The 14784-nt window shown below is 35.9% G+C and overlaps 2 protein-coding genes across 2 annotated transcripts; one reads left to right on the forward strand and one right to left on the reverse strand.

Moving 5' to 3' along the window:
* The first annotated feature begins 498 nt into the window (after positions 1-498).
* LOC141823356 (bifunctional 3-dehydroquinate dehydratase/shikimate dehydrogenase, chloroplastic-like) lies at positions 499-8319 on the forward strand. The gene is made up of 10 exons (XM_074710630.1): positions 499-781; positions 1582-1687; positions 1944-2162; positions 3558-3904; positions 6252-6315; positions 6450-6558; positions 6667-6810; positions 7277-7425; positions 7732-7894; positions 7992-8319. The coding sequence occupies exons 1-10, from the start codon at positions 594-596 to the stop codon at positions 8024-8026; spliced, it is 1524 nt and encodes a 507-aa protein (XP_074566731.1). The 5' UTR covers positions 499-593; the 3' UTR covers positions 8027-8319.
* Positions 8320-8603: 284 nt separating this feature from the next.
* On the reverse strand, positions 8604-14578 carry LOC141824671 (phenylalanine--tRNA ligase, chloroplastic/mitochondrial). The gene is made up of 10 exons (XM_074711999.1): positions 14240-14578; positions 13974-14167; positions 13411-13617; positions 13219-13336; positions 13017-13093; positions 12200-12379; positions 9591-9635; positions 9226-9330; positions 8982-9095; positions 8604-8894 (listed from the first exon to the last, which is right to left on the reverse strand). Exons 1-10 carry the CDS (start codon positions 14520-14522, stop codon positions 8844-8846), a joined length of 1374 nt encoding a protein of 457 aa, XP_074568100.1. The 5' UTR covers positions 14523-14578; the 3' UTR covers positions 8604-8843.
* Positions 14579-14784: the final 206 nt, after the last annotated feature.

The following is a 14784-nucleotide window of genomic DNA, read 5'->3' on the forward strand; positions in this document are numbered from 1 at the left end:
GTCTCACAAGATCGATTTTACGATCATCTATTAGAAGGTAAATTAAAAAATTACAATTGACCACGATGAATTTTGAAACTTAACAATATCAACAAGATCATAATTTTAAAATACTTTATACTTCATTCAACATTAATATCGACAGGATATTCATCCAAACTAACTTAACTTATTTTGTAAATATTAAAATCACATAATTAAAATATTTAACATTGAATTAAAATTAGTGGATTAATCATGTTCTACTAATATGCTAATTGATTAAAAAACAATATAATGTGTTAAATTAATAATGGATTAAATCTGCTAGATTTTCTAAAATACACCCAAAAAAAACGTACTAAATTTAGCAATTAATAATATAATAAAAAATAACCGTCGGTCGAGATGGCTCATCCAGCCGTAAAGTCCAACGTCAGTCACATCAACCGTTGGATCTGCTCCAGTTACCTACGATTCTCTCCCGCAGTGTGACGCAACGAATCGCGCCACCAACCTCTTGACGCCGCCTCGCCGTCGCCTCTTCCTCTTTTCTCGCTGCGTCATCGACCGTCGCGAACAGCATCGCATGTGACGAGCGAGCGAAAGAGAAGATGACCCTGCTTTGCGTGCCTTTGGTGTCAAAGACGGTTGAGCAGATGGTGGCCGACGCGGCCGCCGCCAAGTCCCTTGGAGCCGACATCGTTGAGATACGGCTCGACCACCTCTCCTACTTCGACGCCGTCCGAGATCTCCCTCTCCTTCTCCGCGGCCGCCCACTGCCGGCCCTCGTCACCTACAGGTATTTTCTCGTCTTCGCCCCCTTCCCCTCCCCCTTGGTGGGATTATCCAGTAGGCGATCTTTCTGCCGGTTTGAGCTTAGCCTATACTCGATCTTCTAGGTTTCTTTTCTTGGCTTCAATTTTCTGGTTTGTTTTCTAGTCAATGATCTGAAAAGAGGTGGTGTTTTGTTTCAGTTCCGTATGTCCAGCGGCGGATTTAGGATTTTAGATGGGGGACCGCATACTAAGTGACGAAAATAATTTGCGCACAAAATTGTTTTTTGATCGAGTTTATTTGTTTTGTTTCAGTTTCCGTATGTTCAGGGGCTATTTGTTTTGTTTTAGTTTCCGTATGTCCAGGGGCGGATTCAGTATTTTAGATGCGGACCGCATATTAAGTGATGAAAAAAAATTGCCCCCGTCCTCATGTAGATCCGCCACTGCGTATGCCTGTAGTACGTAAGCGTATGCAGTAACAGGAAGGTGGAGCTATACACTTCTTCGCCAGATTGGATGAAGCCTTAGCTAATCCTTTTAAAAGCAAGAATACCCATGCTTTGCCCTCCTGGCACAGCTGAGTTGGTACCTAGGTGGTAGAGTTGCATCAAAGAATACCCATGCTTCAATTTAAAAAATAGGAAGAAAAAAAGAGAATCATAGATTCATCATGCATAATCTGAATGCTATCTGAAGCTCTTTTATCCTATCAACGCTTCTACCCTGGATACTGGAAAGTTGTTTTGCGTGCTTAATTAACCAATATGGTGCTGAACTCATGTTATTATATTTGATTCTAACTTTAAATTTTTATCTTCCTTAGGCCAAAATGGGAAGGAGGTGAATATGAGGGTGATGACAAAGTGAGATTTGATGCACTATGCTTGGCCATGGAATTAGGAGCTGAGTATGTTGACATTGAGCTTAAGGTTGGTGTTTACACTATTGTATATATTCTTCAAGCAAATGCACCAAAACTGGCGTTTATTGCCACACTATGACTACAGTTAGAGCCACACACCCAAATGCTGAATTTAAATATTACCAGGAAGAAAAATGATGTGTGCATTTTGATATTTGCAGTGCTAATTGAAGATTCCTAGTAGCTAATTAAGAAATGCCAATGTTATTATATGGCTTCAGCAAGCTACCTTATCTGCAGATGTGTACACTTTGCACTTGCAGGTTGCTGAAAACTTTGTTAAAATCATATCTGGAAAGAAACCAGAGAGCTTCAAGCTTATTGTTTCTTCTCACAACTATCAAACTACTCCATCAAGTGAGGAGTTGAGTGGTCTTGTAGCAACAATACAAGCCGTAGGAGCTGACATAGTGAAGATTGCAACCACTGCTGTGGACATTGTTGATGTCGCACGCATGTTTCAAGTAATTGTGCATTGCCAAGTAAGTGCTAACAAATTGATGATGCAATTGAATTGGTTGGCATGCACATATCTTCTTTTTATTTATTTTTGTTGTTCTATTGTGCCTGGTAGTGAACTGGCATTCTTAGATCAAAATAGGTGTCCTGTTTCGAGTATGCTCCATGGAATTCATGGTAATATGGAGTCATGTTAAATGAAAGTAGTTATTCGGCATGGTTCTATTTGGTCAGATATGAAAAGATAATGAATCTGGCTAAACCAAAAATGCGAACTAGGATCAATAGTTCTGTTTTTTTTTTTCTGCTGTTGACATCTAATTGTTTATTGGGATGAAGATCAATCTTCAATTCAACATATCGTGCATGTTTCTTTATCTTGATTTTACTGCCGAGATCTGGTTCTACTGGAATATTCCTGCATCAATAGTTGCTTGAAACTATAATTTAATGGAAGTGACAACATCATCAAAAGAAAGGATGTAAACTATCAAGGTTGTTCTTTTCTTATTTTGTTTCGATATCGACAATGAGAGTACTTATATACCTTACAGTATGTGCATTGCTATTATGACCATGTTTCTATTATGTGGTTTATAAAATGTAAACCAGGGACATCAATGTTTGCTGGCCATAAGTTAGGACAATGTATCTTAGTTTTTAGGATATAAGAAACTAGCTTCGGAATCTTTGTTAGTCAAATTGGTTGGACTAGTTCAGCCACTCAGCGATAATATACCACAAGCGATATACTAATTCTTTGCCAGTCAAATTGGTTGGACTAATTTTGTATCAGCCACCCAGCAATAATATGTGACAAGCAATATACTAATTTTTTGTTAGTCAAATTGGTTGGACTAGTTCTGTATTAGTGACTCAGCAATAGTATGCCACAAGCGATATACTTGCAATTTTGATAAATAAAAAAATAGTGCTATACTTGCAATTACAATTTTCAAATTGCACCTGAAGTCGATACGATTGACTTTATCTAGATAGCTTATAAATTGCCTGGATATTTTTCTATTTGCCTGTTTTCTTTAGTGGACCAGCACCTCTGATTTGTCCTTGATCTGCCTACCTGCAATTGGTGTGCTTCTTTATATGTAAAAAAGGAAAATTGCAACATTATGCATGATGTAGTTCTTATCTTCTAAATTTATTGTTATTTAAGCAAAAAAAAGAAAGAAAGAAAATCTCCCATTCTTATTATGATAGTTAAGTTTACCTTTTGCTCTTCAGAATAAACCATTTTTTAAATTCTTTTTTAAGGTAATCAAAATTCATTACTCATTATGGTACTGGTTCCCCTTTCCTTTACAAATAGAGAGATTGATGGTGTATTCAAAGAAAATACAGGATATTGCTTGGTCTTGAGACAGAACATCATATGTTTGACTAATGAATAGGAATAACAGGTGCCAATGATAGGCTTGGTCATGGGGGAGAGAGGTTTAATCTCCAGGTTGCTTTGCTCAAAATTTGGAGGATATCTAACTTTTGGCACTCTTGACTCGGGGAAGGAATCAGCTCCTGGACAGCCAACTATCTCAGACTTGTTGAATGTATACAACATTAGGCAGATTGGAGAAGATACAAAAATTTATGGGATTATTGGGAAACCTGTAGGCCACAGCAAGGGCCCTATTTTGCATAATGCGGCATTCAAGTCAGTTGGTTTCAATGCAGTTTATGTGCCGCTTTTAGTGGATGACCTTGAGAATTTTCTAAATGCTTACTCATCTCCAGATTTTGCTGGATTCAGGTACAACTGTTAAGTATCTTGGGCAAAGCTTTTTACTCTGTGCTGGGTTCATTATTTTTTGAGAGTCCTTATTTTTACCTGTTTTGTCAACAGAAGTTCTTTGGACATATAATATTCTTATGCTAGGCCTTCATTCATGCTTTTCTTTGTTGGCGGTGATTGTCTTCATTTTGGGGGTCTTTATATTGGCTTGTATTGAGATTTGAAATTTAAATAAGCTGCTTCCTAATTTTAATCTTCAAACACGACTATCTTAGTGCTTTCATCTAATATTGTTGCATTTCAATGTTTTTCTTGACATGGAAAGGTGGTTGGACATATCTCGATTTTCAAATAAAAGTGACTGATGGATATCATATCTTTGCTCTTTTTTTTTCTATCTCAACATGTTGGCCATGGATAAGATTTTTCTGCTTTGTGCTTTTGTCAGATGTAAGATGTTTACTCAACGTCTGCCTTGCCTATCATACATGTTGCAGTTTGTCGACATGACTATAAGGGTACAGCAGTAGTCCTGCCAAGCCAAATTCTCATCATTCAATTTAACTCAGGAATTTTGCTCCACTCGCATTGGAATGAACAATTGAAAATTTTCTATTTAATTACTTATAGCATTCATATATGTGCATAATCCCAAAACTGGTCATTTAGATATCCATAAACAAATTGTAGGAGTCTAAAAGAGAAATGAGGGATATGTGAAACATGCAACAGAAGCGATCTATCCTCTTATGCAAATGGTACAAGGTTAAATCTGCCATGTAGACGTAAAGGTGGCCAGATTAGTCTGTAGAATCTTGGTTTCAAAATATTACAATGTTGCCATCATCATTTGATGGAGTCTAGAACAGGGGTCCACAAGTATTGAAGGTTTTGTTCATTGTCAGATTTTACTTTGGGCGCTGCCACTACCCTTGTGTTGGGTATTCTCTGCACCATGCCAAATACTAGCAGAAATGAGAGATGCAGCAAACACTCAACATCTGTTCTTAAACTTTATGATGTCTCATTATTGCTCAAGAACTGCTCAAGAACATAAGATACATCACCCACCAGCTTATTTAAGCTCATGTGCTTCCTAAAAGTTAGGTGTTCTCCCTTTGTCTACATGCATTTTAGTGGTGCATGTTCTCAAGGTTTTATTTTGCTTGTTTTCAAGTTTTCGTACTTTATGGCATCAGTTAAAGTATTATATTTCACCATGGTTCTCACAAGTAGAATTAGCATCATTGCTTCAAACAGTGATGATCTTATCTGATATACAATGTGTTTTTAGGAGGCAGATGGATTAAGGAACTGAATCCCTTTAAGTTGTTTTATACTTATCTACCCACTTGTAAGAGAACCACATCTTGTTTCGTGTCATTACAGGCTTCCTGAGTCACTATAGGCTCTGCTACCCACATTGCTATAGTAACTAGAATGTGAAGGTCTTAGTAAAATGCTTAATCTGAATACACTTCTTGCCCCTCTACAGACGCCACAAAGTTTGGTGACCCATTTTCTAGCTTTCCTGCATGGACTTTTGTAAAATAGCTAGTCCTTGCTGCATCATGAGAATGATGTGATATAATAAAAGGAATTTCTCAGATTGCTAATGTTTTATGCTCAGCAGATGAACAATATTCATTGATCAAATAAGTAATGCAATAGCTGCATGGTTCATGATTCATGAAGATACAACAAATTACCAAGCATTGGTTTAACTGTTTTGAATCTCATTATCTATGTTGGAGCCTGGCCTTGCAAAGCGCAAAGGGTTTTAGGATTCAAATTCGGGAACCACAAATGGCTTTGTCAAAAGAAAATTAGTGAAAAGGTTAAAAAAAAGTAACCACTAGGTTTGATTGACTGATGATCCAACAAGACCAGGGGCGCACATATAATTCAACTTTAACAAAATTTTCAAGCGAATTTTTAATTTATCTATCCATAAGAAGGACAAATTCCATTATTATTTATTACTTTCTTGTCACTTTGCCTGACATGCTATTGTTTAAATGTCACACTATCAGTGAAATGCTATGCGAGTGGTATGTCTAAGCCATCCATATAGACAAGGTGACAAGGTCAATAAATAAATTTACACTCGATCCCTACAAATTATACCATGGGTGAAAACAGTAAGGCCGAGTGCTAACATATTAATATAAGAGGAAAAGTGACACCAATAAAATAACAACTAGACAATGAGAAATTGAGTCATCTCACAAGTGGATAAATTTTTAACTACCCAATTTCCTAGAATATAGCATCTGTCTTTACTTGGACACTATCACACAATAAATGGTTAAATTTGATGAATATTTCAATTCTCTTGACTAATTGTATCTGTTCTCTGATTCAGTTGTACAATTCCCCACAAAGAAGCTGCAGTAAGATGTTGTGATGAGGTTGATCCAATTGCAAAGGTAAGTGAGGATAATTTCAAGTTTAATAGTGATTTTGCAGCTAGTTAATGGGTGCCATTACATCTTAGTAGAGAAATTATACAGCTATGCTCTCTAAAGAGTTATGAAATGACATCCTTTTTTTGCTTCTGCAGGCTATAGGTGCTGTAAATACTATTGTGAAACGGGCATCTGATGGGAAATTAATTGGTTACAACACTGACTATGTTGGTGCAATATCTGCAATCGAGGATGGACTAAGAGGTGTCTAAGTATTGAATACTTTTGTATGCAACTTTTTGGAAAGCTCTATGCAGAAAGTAGTTGCTCATTGGTAATGCTCTTGAAGTTTCAGTTTATGTTATTTCACAGGTTTACGAGGGGGAAAGGATGAAATTGGTTCTCCCCTTGCCGGTAAGATATTTGTTGTCATAGGTGCTGGTGGTGCTGGGAAGGCTCTTGCTTATGGTGCTAAGGCAAAAGGAGCAAAAGTAGTGATTGCAAACCGTACTTTTGGTAATTTTTCTTCTGAAATTGATTGCCTCATTTATCATTTTACGCATGTACTTTGTGCTAGAGAAACAAAGAAGGTCCATGCTCAATCAGCTTAACATAATATTTCATTGTGACCAAATCTAAGTTTTGCTTTAGCCTATTTATAAAATGTGATTTCGTTGGTTGTTGATTAATAAGTTCCATATGCTAACTTCTTTTATAATAAAAAGCTAAACTATAAAATTCCATGTAGTTAATTTGTGGAGAGGTTATTCTTGTACACTCACCATTATGATTTTACTACGGTTTTTTATTGTCCCAAATGTAAATGAATAGTGAATAGTAGTTTACAAGCAGAAGAATCAATGTACTTCTTTTACGAGGCTGTTTATAGTTTATGCAACTCTTGTATGAATCAGCAGTATTGCTGTTTCACAAATAGAGTTACTGTACTTGTCTTGATCTCTTTACCACTCATGATTCACAGAACGTGCAAAAGAGCTTGCAAATTTGATGGGGGCACAAGCGTTGACCCTTGCTGAATTGGAAACTTTCCATCCAGAGAATGGAATGATTCTTGCCAACACCACATCAATTGGAATGCAACCTAAAGTTAATGAGACCCCTGTCTCTAAGGTTTGTGAATTTTCCTTAAGTTGGTTTTACTCCTTCCAAGTTTTTGCTACTTCAAATTCCTTTTACAGTCTGAAACCAAATTTTTGGTGTTATATTCACCTATGAGATGTTCTACTCTTTTAGCATATATTAAACCTTCATATGGCATGGTGGGCGAGATTCCTACCACCTTCATTCTCGGTTCTTCAAGGAACCAGAAGATAATCTTTATTTCACAATTTGAGCAAATAGAGCATTTCACATATCTAGTATCTATTAACTCGTGAAGTAAAAATTCCATAATCAAATGTATTTGTGAAATTGCAGCAAGCACTGAGGTGGTATTCTTTGGTTTTCGATGCTGTCTACACACCAAAAGTAACCACTCTTTTGAGGGAAGCACAAGAATCTGGAGCCACAGTGGTTAGCGGACTTGAGATGTTTATAAGGCAAGCAATGGGACAATTCGAACTGTTTACAAATTTGCCAGGTCAACTCTTCAACCATGTATCATAATTTGATATGCTTTGTATATCTAAAGGAGTCGCACATAATTCTTCTTGTTTTCTTTTTTTTCTTTTTTGCAGCTCCTGAAAAACTGATGCGTGATATTTTGGCATAATACACAAAAATGGTTTGTTTTCCGTAGTAAATCAATGCTTTCTCAGTTTCTCCTCCTCGACAGTCAGATAATTTTTCAAACTTAGGCATATCGACTTGACCGGCATTCTTCAACAAGTAGCATGAGGCATGTTGATTCCTATTTTGTTGTGTTGGAGACAAATAAATGGCAACTAGAAAGCTGAAATTTGTATTCAGCATATTTGCTATCAATTTCATATTCATATAGAATTGTATCTGTCATTTGATATTTGATTCAGTTTGATGCTACCCTTCTGGATATTTGGTTACAAATTCAAATTGGAACTTAAAATGTTGATATCATTGTGCAAGTTATATTTATTCCATTTCACTCCAAATGACAATATTGTGCCATCCATGCTCTAAACACACCCAATGACGTAAAAGTATTCATATAACCAATTCTAAATAGTAGGATAAAGATTTGATTGTTGATGTTGTTATACTCTAAACACCAAATGAATGACATATTAGATAGCAAGATGTATTTAACAACCCATAGCTTGCAAGCACATTTAGCTTATCCACATTCAACAAAGTGAAGCGAATACAAGACATAAACCAAAGACAAAAATATATCCTTGCAAGACCAGATTCAGAAACATGTATGGAATCAGCAAGAAAAACAAGAGAGCATTAACCCGTAGCATTATTATTTTCTTCTTCCTTTACTAGCACTATTCCCAGATGAATTACATCTAATCAGAATCTTAAGGAGATAAATAACATGAATATTAAATGTGATCTTGCAAAATTTCACCAAGGATAACAATTCTTTCAGCCGGGTGCATCTGCTCTTATCGTAGTGTGACATGCAACTTCGTCTGCACTGTTTCCCTGATATTCCACTGCAAGCAAGTTTGTACGAGTACATCAACAATCAATCGACGAGCACAAATTGCAAAACGAAAGGATCATTTAAACACCCTCCAAACCTGCAGCTGGTTTATCTCCTCGTCGGTAAGCGACCTTTCCATGGATCTGAATGCAATTCTGTAACAATGGCTGGTCATACCCTTCTTATTGGTGAAATTATCAATTAACTTCACCTGCCACAGCCAGAATATGATTAGTCTTCACTGTAATATAGCAACCTTCAGAAAACCAATAGAGCGAGACATAGATTATGAGAATAGAAATCTTTGTATAGAACAGAAAGAATGCCACCTAGAGACTGACCTCTTCCACAAGATCCCCAGCAATTCCTCTAACGACTTCACATAAGTTGTTCTCTGTAAAGGAATCACTGATCCAAAAACTAATATCCTTGTAGCAGGGAGGAAACTGCAAAAGGAAGTTACCATGAGACAAAAGCAAAAGTTTTGATAAGCATTATTTATTTTGTAATTTAAGTTGCGTTGTTCAATGCCATTTTCCAATCTTTTAAATGGAAAAGGCAGTTTGTTTAAATTGGAAATTGAAGCATACTTCTGTCGGATGTTCCAGAAACTATAAAGGCACATCGAGTTGCAAAAATGTTTGGTAAATGCGAGTCTTTTCTCCTTTTTTAGCTGATCCAAAAGAGTAAGTTGAGCAAATAATACCTTGGAAAATGGTTTGAACTTGACACCAAGCTTGCCCACGGAAAACTATTCATAGGAAGAGAGATTAATTAAATGAAGGTCAATGCTCCTCGACAAGCACAGACAGTTCCATTAGCAGACAATTTATGTAATGATCAAGTGAATCAACATTTATTGATAGCTTGCTAGGATGCTTATCTTTTACTATGGATTTCTTTGACAAAAAAACAAATAAATCACCATATAGCACAGAAGATGTATGAGAATATGCAGTTCCACGAAAGCATAATGATATTCCAACTAAGCTTTTAGGACATGGTTTATGTGAGAGCATGTATCGCAATAGAACCGCAATGCAAAGCTGTAGAATGAGTTGGTCTATTTCAGAATGCAAATGGAAATACAAAGCCCCTACTACGCCAACTGCTCTAGAAATGATAATTGAACTAACATGGGTTTAATTGGTCATAAAAATGTTATGCATTGTATTCATTGATCAGTCTCTCACACAAAAGTATAAAGTTCATAGTCAAAACTTCAACTATATTTTCTTATGGTATGAGTATTCCTCATACTTGCAAGACTAGTATCTGCTGCAAATGTTTATCGTGCTTGCAATTTCCAAAATTTAGTGATTAGTGAATTTTAACAAATCGCAAGTGACAACTAAATCCTAAATCACCTATATTTTCTCACAATATAAAGCATATATGAATTGTTTGATCTGACAATTGAAGTGTCTCTCGTGACACAACTAGCCCTTCACATCATCCTAAAATCTAAATGATGGTTTGATGTTCGTGAACACGTCAGATCATAGTTATCATTCATTTTCCCTCTCCCAATTAGTTCTTCGAGTAGATGAAATCAGGAGCGAGAAATTCCAAATTTTGTAACACTAAAATGTCACAATTTCAGAGAAGTTGACCTTGATTATGGTCTGCCAAAGCCACATACTAGTGCAAAATTAGGATAGCAAGTCATGATCAAGAATAGTAATCAGCTTAGAAAGAGCTCATTTATGCACTCGTGTGATCTTATCCGCCCATAAATGATAAAATAATAAAGCTTTAACTTTTTTAGGCACAATTAATAAACAAGAACATGAGTACTTTTGGCTCATTAGTATATTTTATGTAAATAGAAGTTACAAATGGCTCACAAGGTGAAAAATTCATTTATAAGCTTGTTTAGCTCATTCAAATTTTAATAAATATGGTCTGTGATACTGGTTAGTAGTTATTTTATATGGAACTAGAATGTTTACTTACACATATGTTTTGCACACAAGTTAATTTAGATATTCAATAAAATTTATAAGATATAAATCTGATGTGTGCACAAGGCTTTGTTGCTAAATTAAAATTTGTCCTTTTGAATATGTAAATGTTTTACACATCAAGTTTATAGAAGTATTTTACATTGATGAAAAGTCTTCAAGGTTTACCATTACCAGGCATGGAGCCCATTCATTGCCATTCTATATACTTATATCTTAGTATCTGAATCTGTTTTATCTCATCAGGAGCCATTTCATATGTTTTCCTAACTCTTTTAAATCTCAATTTCACCATTTTACTTTTTTAGGCCTACTGATAGGTCTAAAAAAAATAAAAGGCCAATTTACTCATCTGAGGGGGTATACTTAATTTTAAGCATAATAAGGTGTTGGAAAAGGCTATATACGTAATCGTGTAGCCACTGTTGCACTTCACATGTTGTCAATTAGGGACGATTATGGGTTAAGTTGGAATTTAGGTCTTGACAAAGACTCAACTGGAGGAGATCCTGACATCCAATTTAATGCTACATGCTGAGTTGTTGGATAATAACAAAGTTCATAAGTTCAGGTGAGTGAGCTATTATTAACTTGGGCTTAAACATTCTGGTCAATCATTAGGCTTAATAAGTTAATGGGTTAATTTTCTCATTTAAATTTATTACGACACGTTTAATTCACAAATAATATGGAGAGATATCCTCTCCATTACTGCTAAAGTCCCTAATTTAAATTGATTTTTTTAATCAAATTTGTTATGAGCATTATAGTGATGCTAAATATTATTTAAACTCTTAAATAAGTCCAAGAGCAAGTTCTTTTAAAAAGTTATATAACTAAATTATTCTGAGCATCGAATTTGAACATAATTATCATTACAGATTTGATTCTAATTGAGCAAACATCTTGAGATCAGTCAAAGTTCGATACTTTGAAAAAAAAAACATGGAGTTTCATGCTTGTTCAATATTTTAATCAATGACAAATATGCATAGAATTTTCATGTTTGGTAAAGATTTTAATCAATGACATATGCATAAACATGATTAAGCTTAAATGAACTCAGCTCCTTTCAGACCTATGCAGAAAAAAATCATCTTTATCAGTGTATAACTTAAAATTTTGAGTTTGTTAAACAAGTACTCACATGGGTGTCTAAACAACCAGAGAACCATTAATCCTAAATCATGATTTGATATTTGATATATCTCAAACAATGAATTAACTATATATATCTTCCTTTCTCATCTTAAGAACTACCAAGTAGACCATCACTACTTGAATAAAAGTAAATTTTTGAAGAAAATATTAGCACTAGTTTCAGCATCAGCAAAACATAAGTTTGACATACTTGTGAAGTAAACCTCTGATCAGTTGACCAGAAAAGTCGAATATCTGGTATATCAAAGAGAACCATTGCAAGTCTTTCTAATCCAAGCCCAAAGGCCCATGCAACAGAATCTTTCCTACCATTTCTGCTAAGAATCTCCTGTTCAGTCACTCCACATCCCAACACTTCCATCCATTTTTCCTGCAAAAGTTATTTATGACAATATTAAAACAAATATCAGATCATACAAGACAAGAATTATAATGGTAATAATGTCCAAATATATTCATAATTAAGCTCAGTCTAAATCTGTCTCTCATCAATTTCAAATATTTCAACTAAGATAAATCTATAATCTAAAATGTGATACGGGATCTAGAAGAATACCCATCAATGCATTGGTCAGTTGATCATTTATGTCACTCTAAAAAAATCTTCAATAAACAGAAAGATTAAATTGACACATAATGCGCTATTGAACTGGGACTTCAAAACAAAGAAAATTTCAGAATCTTAAAACAAATGCCTATAAATGTATTTCCTGTTACAATCACAATAATGTTTATTAATAAATAGCAAGTGCGATAATGAGAGCAACCAACATGATTTTTCCTTGTGATTTTTTATGTTTAACTAGAAGCTCCTATCATTTTCTTGCATATAATGTATATAGATTACTGCAGGTTCCAAATCAAGCAAAACAAACACTCCCTTACATGTAGCAACAGATTCAGGAACATATTCTGGAGAATAACAAAATCAGTATTATAAGATAACTAAGTCAAAATGTGCATCAGGAGATGATGGGAGGGTCCATTCAGGAGAAATAAGTAGCAACCTGAAAATAAATCTCTAATTCGAAAGATGGGTTGGTGAATGGAAAATAAGTATCAACCCATCGCATTTCCACAGCACCTGCACATAAAATACATAAGATTTGGGACCTCATCATACAAGAACTAGAACTATCATAAGGCAGTAACTAATATATTCCACTTTAAAGCTTTAATGACAAGTTAGTTTCGTTAGTTCCAGAGTACCAAAAAGATGCCTTGCTAAACCCTCGAGACACTTCTTTAGATTTGTTGCTGCATAAGATGTTGCATCGGTGCTAGAACCCTCCCATTCTTTTGGAGAGAAGACACGAACCCCTTCCATCTGTAAGCTGGGTGCTTAAAGATTAGATTTTGCAATATCAGAAAAATCTACAGTTAGCGAAATTGGACAAAAACCTGATGAAACACAGGATAATGAGTTGAATCAATGGAGTCTCTACGATAGACATCCCCAGTTACAAGAAAATGGCTGTGTCCTGCCCTCAGTAACTCTGCCTGATGAGCACTGGTATGACACCTTAAGACAGTGCCCGCATCAACATAATATGTATCATTGTAACTCCTGCTTACATGATCAGCAGGCACCAACACCTCATCAAAATTCTGAAAGACACAGATTTAAGGTCAGCCACAAGTGCATCAAACATAGTGCATAGAAGGTCCAAACAGATATCAGAACTAGAAAATCCTAAACTCATGATTAATCAAGTATAGGAATATACTGGCCCAGATCACAGGATGGCATTGTGAGGTAAGACATTAATGTTTTTTTTTCTTTGTGTCCAATTAGCATAAGAAAAGCATAGTATGATCCAAAAAACACAAACTTTATGCTACTGATCACCCATATATCAACGCTACAGAGCTTGAAGGGAGACATTTTGGGCATGGGCTCGGTAGTTGAAAAAACTTGAACATTATGCTGCCAAAAGAAACGATGTAATGAAAAGCATATATACCTGCTGCACGGAAACAATGGGACAAAGGTCATCAAATTTGATGAACTTGGAGGAGTAACTGGTGTCGAAATACTCATAGATGGCATTCTTCAATATTCCAATCGGATGGTTGTCCCTTCGATGTAATTGCAGACCAATCTTCGAAAATATACTGTCTGGCACATTGTTTGTGGGATCGCTTTCCCGGACAACATCTGACCATCAAGCAAAAGAACCCAAATAAATCTTTTTTTTAAAAAAAAATGAGAATACAAAAAGAAAGGTACCATCTTTGGCAATTTTAACGCCGCCAATCTCGAGGAGAGCCGCGACCGTGGAATTGGATTTCTTATGAAGCTTGTTGGAGTGGACGGAGGTAAGAGAGGAGAAAAGGGAGGCGCGAGATAAAAAGGGCGAATAGGAGAGGAGCCGGGGGGAGAAGGGCTTCGAACCATGAATGCGGCGTGAGGCAGAAGCGGGGGCGTTGAGGCGGGAGGAGAGTGAGGATGCGGCCATGCGAGTGGAGAGCAGCAGCGCGCGGGCGCAGGTGCCGCCTCTTGAGATAAGCATATCGTCGCTCGTCGTCTCCTCGGAAGGTCAAAAAGGGGAATCCAAGTGGTGGATGAAGGAGGGGACTCACTTCCTCCCTCAGCCGCAAAAAGCAATTTCTCTGGCTCCTGACCTGTGAATGGTAACATGACGAGCAGTCAAATTCACCCAACATTTATGCCATATTTTTAAATAAATTATCAAAATAAAAAATATTTATTTTATCAAAAAAAAGTAAAATTCTTAGAAAGTGTTTTTCACTATTTTAAATTTGTAACTTTGA

Source organism: Curcuma longa, chromosome 3 (genome assembly GCF_044706935.1).
Source record: "Curcuma longa cultivar G26 ecotype Majalengka, Jawa Barat chromosome 3, ITB_CL_G26_1.1, whole genome shotgun sequence".
NCBI classification, from domain to species: domain Eukaryota; kingdom Viridiplantae; phylum Streptophyta; class Magnoliopsida; order Zingiberales; family Zingiberaceae; genus Curcuma; species Curcuma longa.

Coding starts and splice junctions, on each gene's coding strand:
- LOC141823356 (XM_074710630.1), top strand. CDS start 594: ATGACCCTGCTTTGCGTGCCTTTGGTGTCAAAGACGGTTGAGCAGATG. Junction 7,426..7,731: donor ATGAGACCCCTGTCTCTAAG/GTTTGTGAATTT, acceptor GTGAAATTGCAG/CAAGCACTGAGGTGGTATTC. Junction 7,895..7,991: donor ACTGTTTACAAATTTGCCAG/GTCAACTCTTCA, acceptor TCTTTTTTGCAG/CTCCTGAAAAACTGATGCGT.
- LOC141824671 (XM_074711999.1), bottom strand. CDS start 14,522: ATGCTTATCTCAAGAGGCGGCACCTGCGCCCGCGCGCTGCTGCTCTCC. Junction 12,380..13,016: donor AATTAGAGATTTATTTTCAG/GTTGCTACTTAT, acceptor TAACTTTTGCAG/GAAAAATGGATGGAAGTGTT. Junction 9,331..9,590: donor AGTTCAAACCATTTTCCAAG/GTATTATTTGCT, acceptor TTCCTTTTGCAG/TTTCCTCCCTGCTACAAGGA.